This window comes from Balaenoptera borealis, assembly GCF_965194805.1.
Source record: "Balaenoptera borealis genome assembly, chromosome: 20".
In the NCBI taxonomy this organism is placed as follows: Eukaryota; Metazoa; Chordata; class Mammalia; order Artiodactyla; family Balaenopteridae; genus Balaenoptera; species Balaenoptera borealis.
The window spans coordinates 34,955,426-34,971,276 of NC_138879.1; the positions used below are offsets into that span (position 1 = coordinate 34,955,426).

Consider the following 15,851-nt stretch of genomic DNA (forward strand, 5'->3'; position numbering starts at 1 on the left):
AAGAAAAACATGCTTGTTGGGTCTTGAAGCAGCTTGAATTGGTACTTTTTTTTTTTAAGGGTAGATGAGGCTTTTTCCCTCTCCTTTTCTATTTTCCCCTTTAGGGATTTGTGTGGCTCGGGGATTAAGTGGGAGGTTGGTTATTCTGTCAATACTCATTTGCAAAGATCTGAGTCATGGTCAGATCTTGACTCAGAGATCAGGCCAGACCTCTGAGCAGGCCAGAGGGGTCCAACCTCGGGGTCAAGAGAAAGAGGGTGGGTCTTCAGGTTGACTTCATTACATCAAAAAACCTGTCAGGCCTTATGGTTACCCCACCCCAGACGGCATGAGGACCAACTAAAATGTCAAGTGTGCTTGCTTTTGGAGAATACCCAACTCACTCTGCCCCTGGTCACCCCATGCTGCCAAAAGCCCCAACTGACAATTATGACAAGTGTTGATAAATACATTTCTGAATCTCATAATTAGTAATAAGTACAATTTGGTGTATGAAATATCTCAAAAGATATAAGATCTGTTTTCAAAACCTAAATGAAAGAGAGGGCCTTGATAGCTGCAAAAAGAAAAAATGGAAACCACTGGATTTGAGGCTCTTCTGTATCTGAATTGTTTTTTCTTTATCCTGCAAAAATCTTTCTGAAACTCAATCAGCAAGCACTTACTGTGTGCAGTCATTTTTGTATTAGTTACTTTAGCAGGTGCTGTGGATTTGCAGAGCTGTGTATGAAGTTTCCTGAGGACCAGGGTAGATGGTGAGACAGAGGCAGTGGGGACTACCAAAACAGATACTCATGTGACACAATACTAGTTCAGAGTAGTAAAGGCCAGTGCCAAACTGGGGACACAGGTAGGGGCTAGCTCTTTCTACTATAGGTGTACCTTCTTTGTGCCCACGCTATCCAAGTCAAGAGAAATTAGGGCATACTTATTTGCATTATAAACTGATCTGCCACTGAGTTTCTTGATATAATGAGCCCCCTTGTGGTTTTTAAAAATTATTATTTTAAATGTTTATTTTTTAATAGTGTAGGACTCACAAAAAGTTGTAAAAATAGTACAAAGAACTCTTGTGTACCCTTCACCAAGCTTCCCACGATGATAATATCTCCCATAACCATAGCACACTGTTAAAACCAGGAAATTGATGCTGGTACATCATCGGTTTTGTGTGTGTGTGTGTGCGTGCACACGTGCACGCACACACACGCTGTTCTTTGACATTTTATCACGTGTAGATTCGAATGACCATGACCACAATCGGGGTGCAGAAGTGTTGCATCACCACAAAGAAATTCCTCACGTAATGGTTTGTTCCTTCCCCCGCCCCTGACCCCCGGCAATGACTCATCTCTTCTCCATCACTATAATTTTGTCATTTTGAGAATGTTACGGAAATGGAATCATACGGCCTTTGAGATTGAGAAGTCAGCGTAATTCCCTCGAGATCCATCCACGTTGAGTACCAGTGGTTTATTTCTTTTTATTCCGGGGAATATTCTACTGTCGGATGTGCCACAGTTGGCTCTGCCATTCCCCTTGCTCTCTAAAAGATGGTTTATTTGCGTCCGACTCATTACAGCACAGCAAGGGACCCTTATGAGGGTGACCCTCGCTCATCCACACTGAGTTCACTAAATTGGAATTTGCGGTCATGGACACGAAGTCCGTTCCTCCGTTATCCAGCCCTCAGATCCTCGTCAAGAAACTGTGTGTGCCAAGTACTGGAGATAGCAAGGGGCAGTCATTTACCACCGACCCGAGCGCTTTCCTGTGTGTTATGTCATTACTTTCTGCTTCCCAAGGCTGGGGTGAAGGCTCCCAGTGATCATCACCCCTTTTATGCACAAGGAGACTGAGCCGCCAGAAGCCCTGCCCCTGATGGTGTGGAGGTGGACGTGGTGGATTGGGATTTGAACCCAGGACTCCTGACGCCCAGCAGGCTCCCTTGACCCCAGGGCTCAGTTTGCCCGGCATTGCTCAGAGCCAGTTTGCTCCTCTGCAGAACGACTGGCCTGGACGCATATCTTTTTGGTCCTTTCTAGCTCAGATATTCATGATCCTTTCTGAACAAGAAGTAACTTTGCTGAGTGACAGAGTCCTTTAGCCTCTGTTGCCGCAAGTGAACTTTGTTCCCAGCAGCATTCTGTTTCTATTAGCCATTATTTGAAGACACTTTGGGAATTTAAAAGTAGCAATGTAGAATTCCTTTAAAAAAATCGTCTGTTGTTTAGAACTTCCTTCCTTCTGCTGATATTTGATGGAGCGTTTGACCCAGGACTTTAGGGGGTGACTTCAGGGGCCAGGGCGCCGAGGAGACTGGCCCTCACGTGGCCAGAAGGGGAAGGAGCAGGAGCTTCCTGAGATGCCATTAAGCCCCATTAAGAAGTTTTGGGGTGGGTGGTGCTTGGTGCCCTGATTCAGATGCCTGATGCCGTGCAGTTTGCAGGATTCTGCCGTGTGCCAAAACTGGGCTTCAGATCAGAGGAAGCTGTTATTTCAGGCATCTAAGCACTGCTGCTCCTGAATTCGACTGAGGGATGGGCCAGAGATGCTCTGAGTCTTTGAAGCTCCAGAAGGGGTTCAAAGGAGCCTTGGAGAAGGGATTCCTGTACCAGGGGGGAAGGGGAGAGGTGACCTCTGGGTCACCTCTAATTCCTGAGGATTGATTCCGAGATAAATGGAACCTCCGTCTTCGGCTTCAGGCATTCATTACAAGCCCCGCTGAATCCCTCAGAGTCACAGGCTGGTGGAGAGCGAAGGGGGACCGTTCCTATGACCTCTGGCAGATCACCTCCCCCTCCTCAGGTGCAATCCAGGAGAGAGGGGGGGCTTTGGAATCTGATAGACCCATCTACCTCCCATCCCAGTGACGGAGTGGTAGGCAGGCACCATGGCATGGGGGTGTCAGAAAGGCCAAAGGTCATTTTAAACCCAAATTCTCTTCATCCATGCTCTGCAACCAACTCTTTGTGTCGGCCAGACAGGAGAGCCTTGATACGTATGGGTTAATGAATAAATGTGTCACCTTGGCAAAACTCTCCCTCTGCCTCCTTCTCCATCCTCGTCAGCCAGTCTGTTAAAGGGGGCAGGATAGAACGTGCCTGAAGGCCTGTCCCAGAGGGTCCACGGCCCTGGCCTTTCCAAGGTGCAGGCAAGCCCTCCATCGCATCATCAAGCCACACCGTTTACCCTCCCTATCCTCCAGGCTGCAGGAAAATGCAAATAGCCCGAGGGACTGAAATCAGGCTGGGAGCCTAGACTCTCCAAGCCTGCAAAACTCCGTTCTCCCCTGTCCCTCCCCGGTCCCTGCCCGAGCGTATGGCTGCAGCTATGCTTGTCATCGTTCGAGATTGCATTGGCCACAGGAGATGTGGATGATTTTTCCATTTGGTCCCGATGTTTATTTCATGCCCATCAATATCAGCCCATATGAGGACAGATGAGGTGGTTATTTACAGGCTGTGCATTTTCACACTTGGTAATTATAAACCCTTCCCCTGTTTGGTCAGAGTCTTGGAGATCTATTTTGGCAATTAGCAGTTTAGTATTTGTTTAATGGGAATGCAAGAGAGTGTTACGGCACATCAGTGCTCCACTAATGATTTGCCTGTCTCCTCCGGAGCTGGCAGGTTTGGGCCTTTTTCGCGGTAGGGGGAGGCCTGATGGGGAGAGGCTGGGGTGGGGGGAGGCACATTAGGAAGCCTGCCTGCCCCTCGCGCACCCACGGCACACACTCGCATGCCTGCATGCACGCACGCGTTCACAACCGGTGTTGCACACGGGCCGGGGATTTCCAGAGCCCAGCAGCCGCCACGCAAAGGCGCCTCGCACGAGAGGCCGTGAGACCAGATGCCATTTCCACGTGACAGCTGTCAAGCCTGTCGGAACCAACTGCTTCTCCTCCAGCAGCTTGTGCCCGGCCTCTGTCTGTGTCCCTTTCCCACCGCCTCCCTTCCTTCGCAGCCTTCTGTCTCATCCCGGCTGGGGTGTCCCCAGAGAGAGCCTCTTGCCCCGCCCTCTGGGGTAACGCCGGGCCTGGGCTTTGCCCGCACAGCCAGGGCCCCCAACTCCACCCGAGGCTGTACAGGCAGACTCTTGCTTCCCTTGCTCGGTTTTGAGATGGTGCCCCCGGGACTGCTCCCCCAGGGACGTGCTGGTTTCATTAGTGGCTGTCCCTGGATGTGACCCATTGGCAGCGGGAAGTTGCACGGTGTTGGGTGCAGTTCCCCCCACTTAACTGCGTGGGTTATGTGTGTACGTGTGCACAGGCGTGTGTGTAGGTGCACACATGCGGGGATTGCCAGGGCTGGGGCAGTGACTTGCAATAAATGTTATGATGAGAGTATCCTGTGTGTCAGGCACTCACCACCCACCACCTGAAGGCTTCCTAACAACTCTGGGGGGCATGCTCACTCAGCATTCTTAGGGCTCGTGTGCAGCACGGATTCTGGTGGTCTGAGCCCTGGACTGAGTTCTGGGACCCCTCTGCCAGTTCCAGCCCTGCCACCAGCTTTCTCGGTGACCAAAGAGCGGACAAGTGAGCTCTAGGCTTTTTGAGTTTGCCCATCTAGAAGGAAGAGACCCCTCAGCCTCCTTTTCTCTTTGCTTCTCTCTCTGACCATTCCCTCCTCTCCTGAGCCTGCTGGAGGTGATGTACAGCTATCTCCTTGGCTACCTCATCACCTCTCTTAACTTTTTGGGAGAGTTTTAAGGCAGTGTTTGTCGGTTCACTCAGGAGACAACAGAGCTGCGCTGAGCCCCAGGGATTCAAAAAATAGAACCCAGTTAAGGGAGACCAGTAGAAAGAGGTAGGGATGCATCTGGTCTTAAATCCCGGCTCCATCATTTGCTGCACGTGTGATCCTAGGCAAGTCACTTAATCGCAATGAGCCACAATTTCCTTACCTATATAATGGGTGTGATAATATCTACCTCAGAGCTATTGTGATAATTAAATGAGCTTTGCAAATTGCCTATGAAGCTCCAGTAAATGGTAGCTATTACAGTAATCATTATTTCGGGGGGAACAGACATTTCATAGCCCAGAGCCTGATATTTACGTGGGGAATCAGAATCCCTGAGCAGGAGGTTTTGCCTGCCTTTATGTAAGTAAAATATCTGAATCTCCAGAATAGAGTCGTTTGGAGATCCCACACCCTTTGGCAAGTATCTATTTTATAAATTCACAACTGCTATCTGATGAACACCAGGGTTTGCGTTTCTGTTTTGTTTTGTTTAAGTTAAATGGGAAAATGGAATGACCCCACAAGAATTAAAAAAGAGTAAAAAAATAGGGCCAGTAAAGAGTAGAAAAAATAGGGCCAGTAAAGACGAGTCTTGCCAAATGGGGATTGAACATTCTGGCCACAGTTAGACTTAGGAGCCTTCTATGAAGAGTTTAGGAAATGTACTTAATGCCACTGAATTGTTTATCAAAAAGTGGTTAAAATGGCAAATTTTATGTCTATTTTACAACCCAAAAAAGAGAAACTAAGCAGACTGTCTGTCTTGTTACTTAATTAAGGCATGGGCGTGAGTTAAAATAGACAAGCTTTCAGGTGGATGCAGACTAGAAATTTTTGAGACTTGGAATGAAGGAAGAAGTGCCTAGTGGCAGCAGCTGCAAAACCACTCAGACCGCGCCTCTGTTGCCGCAGCCTTCCAGGAGTAAGTGCACAGAGCTGGGGCGCTGAGGGGCTCGGGTGCCTGCAGCCAGGCGTATCAGAACCTGAGCCCCGGCAGGCAGGCGGGGCTGGCCGGCTGAGATTTGGACTCAGAAGACCAGCCGCTGAGTCCTGGGGGCCCAGTCCCCGCCATCTCCAGAACCACGAGGGAGGAAACTGCGGCTCAGAGAATTTGTAATAATCCCTGTCTTCTGGGGTTGTGTGAGGACCGAAGCAGTAATACATGTGAAAATATTGATGGTCATGAAAAAAACCCCAGTGATTTCTTTAGGTTTCTTCAAGTCCTGTGTTCAGTTTTTGGCCCTTCTCAGCTCCTTCCAGAACAGAACTTTGGCTCTCTTTTCCTAAGACCAAGACAAGGTGAGGAGACGCCCCCAAAAGCCACCTGTGGCAAAGGGTCCGCGGATCTGGCAGGGGACAAACAGCCAGTCTTCAGGCAGCTGAAGATCCAGGTAAAGCCCCTTTTATTTAGGGCCCATCTCCACACACATACACTGCGATTAAGGCTCAGCTCAGCTGGATTTAGCCATTTAGATCAGTGGTTCTCAGCCTTGGCTGCACCCTGGAATCCCTGGGGGAGCTTTAAACACTCCTCTGCCATCCCCACCCGCTCCTGAGTGCTGATTTCACTGGTCAGCGTGTGGCCTCGGCAGCAGGGATTTTGTTTTTTTTTTTAAGTTCCTCAGGTGATTCTGGTGAGCAGTCAAGGTTGAAAACTACTGATCTAGATTTCAGCGTGAACTAATGGGATTTTCCTGCCTGCTCTCTTTTCTCCTCCATTCTTCCTTCTGGGCAGTGATTAAAGATAGACTGTCCTTACCCTTTGCAAGGCTGAAGCATGCTGAGAAGTTTCATTTCAATAAACTAGACGCCCTTACCAAGCTGTAGGGCAGGAGTGGATTTTGGTTTTGTGCAGGCTGGTTGGAGGAGGAGCGGAGGGCAGTGCCGTCCTATGTGCAGAAACAATCCCCGGAATAAGGCAGCCGCCGTCTCCAGCAGGGATCCCAGGCTTCTCTGTTCTGGGCAGTCCTGCCTCGTATACGAGACTCACTCCACTCTTATGACTTTAGTGCCTTGAGTTTATAGAGCATCAGCAGGCCTGTTAAACCCCGCGCACTGTAGTGTCACGGTATCGCATTTATGGGCGTTTATTTAAACTAACGCTTGAAGTATTTGAGTGGGAGCAGGAAGTGAAATTGAAAGGCATTTGTTCTGGGGGAGTTTGAAGAGCTGCGTTTCTTCCTTTCCTTTTCCTCTCCCTCCTTGTGTCTGACCAGATAATTTAAGGATCATTTGAAGTGCCATTTCCTGCTTTGTTCTTCATACCTGTGGTGTGCGGGGGTGTGTGTATTTGTATCCCAAGAGGGTTAGGACATTTCTGAGGGTGTGTTGGCCAGCCACAGCAAAGCTCTGGAATATCCTCAGTCACAGAGAATTTGTGAAGGACCAGCGGTGAATCTGATGCTCCTGGATGGGGTCCCAGCAGGTTCTGTGGTCCGTTTCAGCATTCTAGGCAGAATCTCTACGGATGGATCGTAGGTGACCATCCCATACAGTTCCTTCCCTCCATTCACAGATGAGAAACTAAGGACCAAGAAAGGAGGTGACTTCCCCTCAGTGAGCTCCTCATGGAGCTGGGATTGGAACCTGGATCCTGCCCATGCTTTGTGCCACGCTGTCTGCCATGCTCAGCTGTGTCCCAGCACCTCCTTAGTTATTACCAGCAACTCTTTTCCCTTTTACCATTTCCTGGGAACAAGTTTTCTGCCATCTCCAAATCAGCTTCACCTGCTTGCTATGTACTTGGGGAGCCAAAACCTCTGGCAGAAACGGCGGTGGTCAGAGGGCACACTCTAGGGTCCCAAACTTTGGCCAACCAACCTGACAAGGAGAATTTCTGACCTCTCTTTCGAGCAGATTCTTTGCTCTGTGACTTGAAAGTTTTCCTCTTCAGCTAGTACGTGAGCTGAGATGGCTAAAGTCTCACCTCTGGATATGGTCAACATCTTCTGCCTACTTCTACGATCACCCAGCAAGAATGTCTGGCTCACAGTAAATCTTTAGACTCATTATAAAGAGGGTTCGCTCATTCATTAACTGAATTAGGATTAGAGAGGCATCACCCACTGACTTGAGTGCTAACGATTGCAGATTTTCCTGGTGCTCATTTAGGGCGGAACATGTTGCCAATTTCTCTTGGCACTTCCAGGATCTCGGTCTCCAACCTCGCTGCTGAGGTGAGATTTAGAGACGGTCCCTTCACATCCTAATACGTGTATTCCACTCGGAAGGTGGAATCGATAGTTTAATACTCAGCTGACATTCCGCCTTTTACCTCCTTCCACCCATTTTCTTGCCTTTCTTCACTGTCTAGTATTATTTGAGACTGTGTATCTGCTTATAGACTAAAAGCTTTTTTTTTTTTTTTTTTGAGAGCAGGGACCATGTATGAGTCACCTGTTTCCACAAGAATGCCATGTAACAAACAACCACAAAACCTCAGTGGCAGACGATAGCTGTTTATTTCACGAGTCTGCAGTCTAAAGTCCACTGGGAGCGGTTCTGCTGATCTTGGTTGGGTTCACTTGCATGTTTTGGGGTTGACCAGCTGTTCGCCCATCTAGGCTGGCCTCAGTTGGGGCAACTGAGGGGACTTGGCACTGCTCTGCGTGTTTCTCATCCTCCGGCAGGCCAGCCTGGCCATGCCCTTCTCATGGTGACGGCAGAGGTGCAAGGGAGAACAAGCCGAAACACACAGACCCTCATGAGGCTGGGCCCAAAACAGGCACACCATTCTCTCCACCTTTTTTATTGACCATAACAAGTCAAGTCCAGATACAAAGGTGGGGAGATAGACTGCCTTTTTTGAGAGGAACTGCAAAATTACAGGGTAAAGGGTATGGGGTCATTAATGCAATCCATATACTATGGACCTATATAATTTGCCTCTTATTTGGAACTTAGGCTGATACTTTGCAAATAGTGCATACTTAATAAATACATGTCACATAAAAGCAAAGTTAATTGATTAGATTTTCTAATCACAACTGAGCTGACTGAATGATGTAGCCATTAGCTGGAGTTTGTTGGAAGGGAAGTTTCTGTCATCCTAGTAGAATCTGAATTTTCCCCGCATTGGGTGCAGGGACAGCTTGGTTGCCACTAAGAAGTCCCTCTTCTTGTCATCTTTTCTGTCATGGGTTCTGCTGTTGTCATTTTCAGGATCTTGGAGTATAAATGGCTGAGAGTCAGGGAACAAAGCGGGGGAGAACTGTTATCACCCTGACGTGTCTCCGTTGCCTCTGGAAGGGAAATTTGGTTCATGTATTGAGCACTGAATGTATGTAAAGAGGGAGAAGCAGCTCTGTCCAGTGTCTTTAACGTTTGTTATTGTTTCTGCCCCCTTAGAGCAGCACATGGAAAGTAGGGTCCATAGGCCAGCAGCTGCATCAGCATCGCCCAGGAGCTTGTTAGAAATGCAGGCGCTGCTTCCTGAATCAGACACCCTGGGGCTGAGGCCCAGGGGATCTGTGTTTTAACAAGTGCTCCAAGTGATTCTGACAGGGAGGAGGCTTGAGACCCCCTGCCTAACCCCCGTGGGCCGTGCAAACTAACAGTGTGGCTCCCACTACTGACTCTCAGACGCGGGGCGTGCATGGGGCACCTCTGAGGAGGTCACGATGTAGTCTGAGCCTTGCAATAGTCAGGATTACAGGTTCAGGACCTCCTGGTGTTGGACACCAACGGCGGCATCTCCAACCAGCTCAAAGTCACTTGCCCTGCTTTGCAAGGGTACACCACTGAGAATGCCAGGGCTGCGTTTTATACCTGCCTTTACACCTAACTTTTATACCTAACTTTATTAGAAGGCAGATCTCAAGGATGGAACAAGCTCCTTCTCCCCAGACAGACCGGGCAGGTGCCAAGACGTGGGACAAAGTGTGCTCAGGTTCAGACACCTCCTCCCCTTCTTGCCCCCTCGCTCTGGGGACCCCCCAGGACCACTAGGCCTGTGGGCCCCCACCTCTGGTACAAAGAAATCTGTATGGCTGGTGAGGGCACTGTCAACACAAAATAAATACCAGCGCTGATCATGAAGCGGAGGGTGGTAGCCTTTGAAGCAGCATTTCACCAGGGTTAGTGGTGTTTTCTCCCCGAAGTCAGAGAAACGCCTGTGTCCAGCCCCCTAACTCTTTTGTGTTCTTTTTAGCTCCGTGAACGAGGCCTGGCCTGCAGGCTGCACTCGGCACAGCCAACTAATCTACGTGTGTGTGTGTGTGTGTGTGTGTGTGTGTGTGTGTGTGTGAGACGGACAGAGTTATCAGTTTGCTCTCTCCGGGGCTGAATACCAGCTACCTTGCCCGTATCCCTCACAGCCCTGTGATGGAGGCTCACACAAGCCTCTTCTGTTTGATTCACATAGAACCGTGAGAAACAGCCCCGTATGTGAGGCCGTGTTTTTCATTCTATTCAGTCTTTGTATATTCGGATTCTTCCAGTTTCGGCTCTTGCTGTTCTGCCAGATTTCCATCGCATTGATGGCTTCTCTGAATTAATAAGTGTTTTGCAATCACTGAAAAGTTTTCTTCCCCCAAGCACCGGGACTTATCCATATTGATTTTTTTTCCCCTTTCTCTTTCCTCTCTAGCTACTTCTTAGACGTTCTATTTTGTAAAGTGTTAATAGAATTTTTCTTGCGCTCCGACGCTGTATCTATTCAGGAGGTCTTTGTGAGGCCCATTGTACACTGGCCCATAGAGGAAAGAGCTCTATTCTTTACGACAATGGTTGCCCCAAAAAACATACACAGAGCCCCCTCCTCACTCATCAGGGTGGAGCGAATATTAGGAGGGCAGCATCAGAAAACATCCAAAAGTAGGAAGGAGAAGAGGGACCCAATTACGCACTGTGGAAAGGAGGGGCGTTGAAAATACTTGTTTTTAATTCAAAGTATTTATTTCCTAAGGGGATCTGAGTTTCAGTACCCAAACATGGCCAACACAGAAGGGGGGCTGTTTTTCTTACTGTTAGGCATTTTCAGCTCAAAATAAGGACTTGGCAAACATCTTAGAAAATATGGCAGTGGGTGTGAAACGGATGTCATGTTTACCTGCACGATACCCAGCAGGCTTCACCCACCACCCACCCGCACCCCAGGCAGTGGAATCCTCTTCGAGGCCCCGGGTCGGAGTCTGCGATGCCATATGCTCGAATGTGACGGCTCTGTGTAGAAACAAACCAGTTGATCTTCTGGTGGTTTCGCTTGAGGGGTGCACGGGAGGCATCTGGCTATGGTGTGTTTGGCCTCAGCAGGTGCCTTAGGGACTCATCAATCCTGCCTGGCCGGGGAGGGGTCTGGTGAAGGCACCCCCTCTCCAAACTAGCATCCCCTACTCCCCTAGGCCTGGTTCCTGGGAGAGAGAGGACAGCTCCTTGCTGGAGGAACAGTCACCGTGCAAGGCCATTTCCCTCCCAGTAACTGACTACAGAAATGGGGACCAGAAGGGGAAGGCCCCAGGAGCCTGTTTGCTCAGGCTCGGTTGCTTAGCAACACAAGGGGCCCTGACTCCAGAAGGGATTTTTAAGCTAGACCAGTCCCTTGGAGGTTTGTGTCTGGCTTGCCTACCCCTTCTTCCATTCTTACCTTAACTTTGCTTTTCCCCCTATTATATTTGATAGCATCTAGAAAAATAGATTTGATTTGTCTGGAGGCACCATTTTAAACCTGGTTTTATTGCTTTGCCCAGTGTCTTCCCTTCCACTGGAGACTGTCATCTGGGAGGAGTGAAGAATGAATAGCCGATGGTTCTTTTTCTCAGCTGGCTTAGCTCAGGCCCCCAAGCTCATTTCTGAGCCTTTGAGCTCCAGTGAACAGTGCTTGGTCCTTCGCACCACACACACACACACGCACACGCACACACACACACGCGCGCACACACACACGCGCGCACACACACACACACACGCTGAAATTGCTCCAAGCCCGGAGCCCTCTGGCTAACAGTTCTGTCCACCCACAACCATGTGGTTGGATTGTATTTTTACTGCCAACTTTGGGCACAAAGTGAATGAGGAGACCAGGCTACTCGCCTGGCCAAACCAGGTACAGTCTGCAAGTGAATGGCTGATTGGTTTAGGACAGCACCTGCACTAAAGATGTGTCTTTTGTGGAGCAAATAAAGGATTGGATCATAAGTAAAAGGAGCGGAATTCAAAGCCAAATCTGGTTTCATAAGTGTGAGTTTCTCGAGGTCTGTGTGGGACTTGAGTGTGGATCCTGACTGTCCAGAAATGACTAAAAGGGTTGCAGTGTGCTTGGGAGGACAGAGGAAGGGACTAGGAAGAGAGACAGAGGATGCCGTTAGTATTTTCCTCTCTTTGATGTTTTTGGAAAGGTCCTAGCATCAAGTATTTGTCTGCTGGGGCTGCCATAACAAAGTACCACAGACTGGGTGGCTTAAACAACAGAAATTTATTTTCTCACAATTCTGAAGGCTAGAAGTCCGGGAGCAGGGCATCGGCAGGTGGTTTCTTCTGAGGCCTCTCTTCTTGGCTTGCAGACGACCACCTTTTCTCTGCATCTTCACATGGTCTTCCCTCTGTACCTGTGTCCAGATTTCCTCTTCTTATAAGGACACCAGCCGTACCAAATCAGTGCCCACCCTAATGACCTCATTTTAACTTAATTACCTCTTTAAACCCTATCTCCAAATGAAGTCACATTCTGAGATGCTGGGCATTTAGGATTTCAATATATGAATTCGAGGGGTGGGGGATGGACACAGTTCAGCCCACAACAATCAAGATGTTGAAGTTTCATTGTTTATAACTGGAAACAATTGAAATATCTATCAGAAGGATAATTAAGTAAGCTATAGCTTCTCCCTCCATGAAATATTATGTGGCAGTCAAGCTAGTATTCATAATACCTCACACTCCTTAGGATGACTACTATTTTTTTAAAAAAAGGCAGAAAATAACAAGTACTGGCAAGGATGTGGAGAAATTGGAACCTTTATGCACTGTCAGTGGGAATGTAAAATGGTACAGGCTCTGTGGAAAACAGTATGGCAGTTCCTCAAAAAATTAAAAGCAGAATTACCATATGATCTAGCAATTTCACTTCTGAGTATATACCCAAAAGAATTGAAAGCAGGGACTCAAAATATTTGTACACCAATGTTCATAGCAGCATTATTCAGAACAGCTAAAACCCAAGTGTCCACTGATGGACAAATGGATAAGCAAATGTGGTCTATACATAGATGGAAGATGGATGAACCTTCAAGACATTATGCTAAGTGAAATAAGCCAGTCACAAAAAAGCAAATACTATGTAATTCTACTTATATGAAGTGAAATACTTAGAGTGGTCACAGAGACACAAAGAGACAGAAAGTAGACAGGTGGCTGCCACAGGCTGAGGGGATGAAGGGAGTGGGAGTTATTGTTTAAAGCGGGTAGAATTTCAGTTCTACAAGATGAAAAAAGTTCTGGAGATGAATGGTGGTGATGCTAGTGCAACGTTATGAATGTATTTAATACCACTGACCTGTACACTTAAAGATGGTTATGATGGCAACTTTTATGTTATGGGTATTTTTACCACAGTGGAAAAAGGATGGGGAAAAAAAGATAGTATTCATAATGTAGTCATCTGGAAATTGTTTGCAATATTGTAATGTTATCTTAAAAAAAAGAACAAGGGGAAAATTCCATATACAATATGATTTAAACTATATTAAAATCGGCATATATATATTTTTTAAAGCAAAAACTAAAAGGAAGTACACCAGATGTTAACTGTGGTTATGCTAGGTTGGAAAGACACACAGTGATTTATTTTCTCTTTCAATATTTGTATTTTCAAATAGGTTTTAACAAGCAACATGACTTCTGTAATGGAAACTGCCGCCACCCCCCCCCCCCAATATATAATGTTTTGTGTATTTTGTTAAAATTCCTAAAGCAGACTCTATTTTGTATTTGTTTTGCAGGTGGAGGATGCAATGCTAATGTTTGATAAGACGACCAACAGGCACAGAGGTAAGAACCCCAGTGTGAGGAGGTTGCCCCTTCATCCTCTCCGGGCTCCATCTCTTCTCACCCCCCGTCCTGCAGACAAAAGATGCAGTGACTGTTCCAAAATCAGGCAGGTGGAGGTGACATGTGTTGTGGATCTCTATTAATAGAGGGCCACGATCGTGTGGAGAGTTGATACTGGACAGTTAAAACACCATTTCCTTTTGGCTTGGGAACTGTCATTTAATTATGCAGCCACGCCCAACACGCGTTCTGATACACTTGTCCAATCCTTGCTTTCTTAGTCCTTGCTAAACCACAGCACTAAGTGATCCAGGTGGAAATTATTCACAGCAATTACTCAATTGAGTTCTCAATTTGCATTGAAGGAGGTGGTTGAGAAGCACACTGTCAATCCAAAGAGCCAAAAAAAAAAAAAAGCCTCATCCTAGGTTTACTCGATGTTTGATGTATACAGTGAGTACAGACCTGGAAATGCCCTTTTGTGCCTCTTGGATGTTTGGAGGACGTCTGCACTTCCTTGTATTTTTCTCCTGTACTTACTGTCCTGTCCATGTTTTGGAAAATGGGTTTCATCTTGGGGTCTGAGAACCCCTGAAATGACACGCAGGATGTTTTATGTTTCTCTTGGGAGAGGCTTTCTAGCTTTGAACAGATTCTCAAAAGGGTCGCTGACCTCTGCCACCTCACCCCCCCCTCCAAAAAAAAAAACAAAAAAAAAACCACACATTGAAATTATTGCTTTAACCAGAAAATTGGATGACTCTAGAAAATCCTCCCCAGAGGAAGCAGGGTCATAAGTTATGGTTTAGCGTTCCGTTCTCCGGAAGCTCCTGGTTTCTGGGGTTCCTATTCACGGGGCATTAATGAGCAGAGCTTCTGAAGCGGGGTGGCAGGAAGCAGTGTTCTAGAGAGAAGGAGCCAGCGAGCAGTGTTTCCTTGCCACTTGGATGGCATTTAGATGTTTCTTGTGTTGTTTACATTCTTGCTGTCCCCTGTGATTAGAAGCAGTTACCCAGTGCTGACTGCACGTCTCCCTGTTCTGAGCAGGCAGGCTGAGTGAAAGGGAGGAAGGAGTGGGTGGGAAGCGATGCTTCCGAGGGTGGGAGAAGGAGGGGCTGTCCTGAGTGTGCCTGGGGAATCGAGCATCTCACGCATCCACCTACAGCATCCTTAAAAGGAAGAATAGAAACTGGGCAGAAGACTGGGGCGTCAGGGGTGTATATGTTGGGGAAGGGATGGGGAGGGGGTAGAGGATGAGGAGTAGGGGGAGGCAAGGAGAGAAAAGAAGAGCTTACAGGTGTGGAATGATTGCCTTTGTCTTCTGCAACGCTCTGGAGTGAGAGGAAGGTGGTGCCCGTGATGGGCAACTCTTGATGACCCTTGATCATCGTCTGCATTGCGTCGATCTTTATGGTTTTCCCAGCACTGCTTCCACGTGCATCTTCTAACGATCTTCACAGCAGCCCCTGGAGGGAAAATCACTTAAGTTCTTTATGCCTCAGTTTATTCATCTGCAAAGTGGAGATGATATTGGTACCTCCTTATAGGATTGTTTGGAGAGCATAGTGCCAAGCACATCAACTGTGCATAAATGTTAGGTATTATTATTATTACCATCACCTCTATTTTGTGGATGAGATAACCACAGCTCAGAGGAGGTGCCTTACATCCAGGCTCAGAGAAGAGACTCACACCTCGGACAGCTGATTTCAAAATCTGCTCTTTGTTGTATCCACGTGGGGCAGGTTTGTTGAGAAGGGTGTTTTCGTCCTTTTATTTTCAGGATGGGCGAGGTCCATCTGAACGTGGCACTGGTGTTCAGTGTTAGAATTCATAATCCTGGAAGATTCCTGAGCGGCTTCTAGGCAGTATTGTTATCCTTCTTTTTTGAATATCAGTGAATAAAGGTATTTTTGATCTCCTGCTCTGTGTCAGGCCCTGTGTTGGAGGAGATGACAGATCATCTCACTGAACCCTCTCAACTGAGCAAGGAAAGAGGTTCGTCATCTGAGGGACCTGAGAGGGCGGGTCACCCTCCGTGTCAGGTCACTCAGCTGGTAACTGACAGAGGTGGATTCACACTCAGGATAGCAGGCCCAGACACACTGCAGAGGAGGT

At 47.7% G+C, this 15,851-nt stretch overlaps 1 protein-coding gene across 14 annotated transcripts in view; it reads left to right on the forward strand.

Moving 5' to 3' along the window:
- MSI2 (musashi RNA binding protein 2) overlaps positions 1-15,851 on the forward strand; it is a 391,787-nt gene that overhangs the window by 238,436 nt on the left and 137,500 nt on the right. For all 14 annotated transcript variants that reach the window (XR_014238421.1, XM_082371917.1, XM_082371905.1 and 11 more), the window contains exon 7: positions 13,685-13,733. Coding sequence is in view for 13 of the 14 variants with exons in the window: in XM_082371917.1 (XP_082228043.1) it covers positions 13,685-13,733 (49 nt within the window). In the remaining variant the exon portion in view is untranslated. The remainder of the gene's footprint in view (positions 1-13,684; positions 13,734-15,851) is intronic.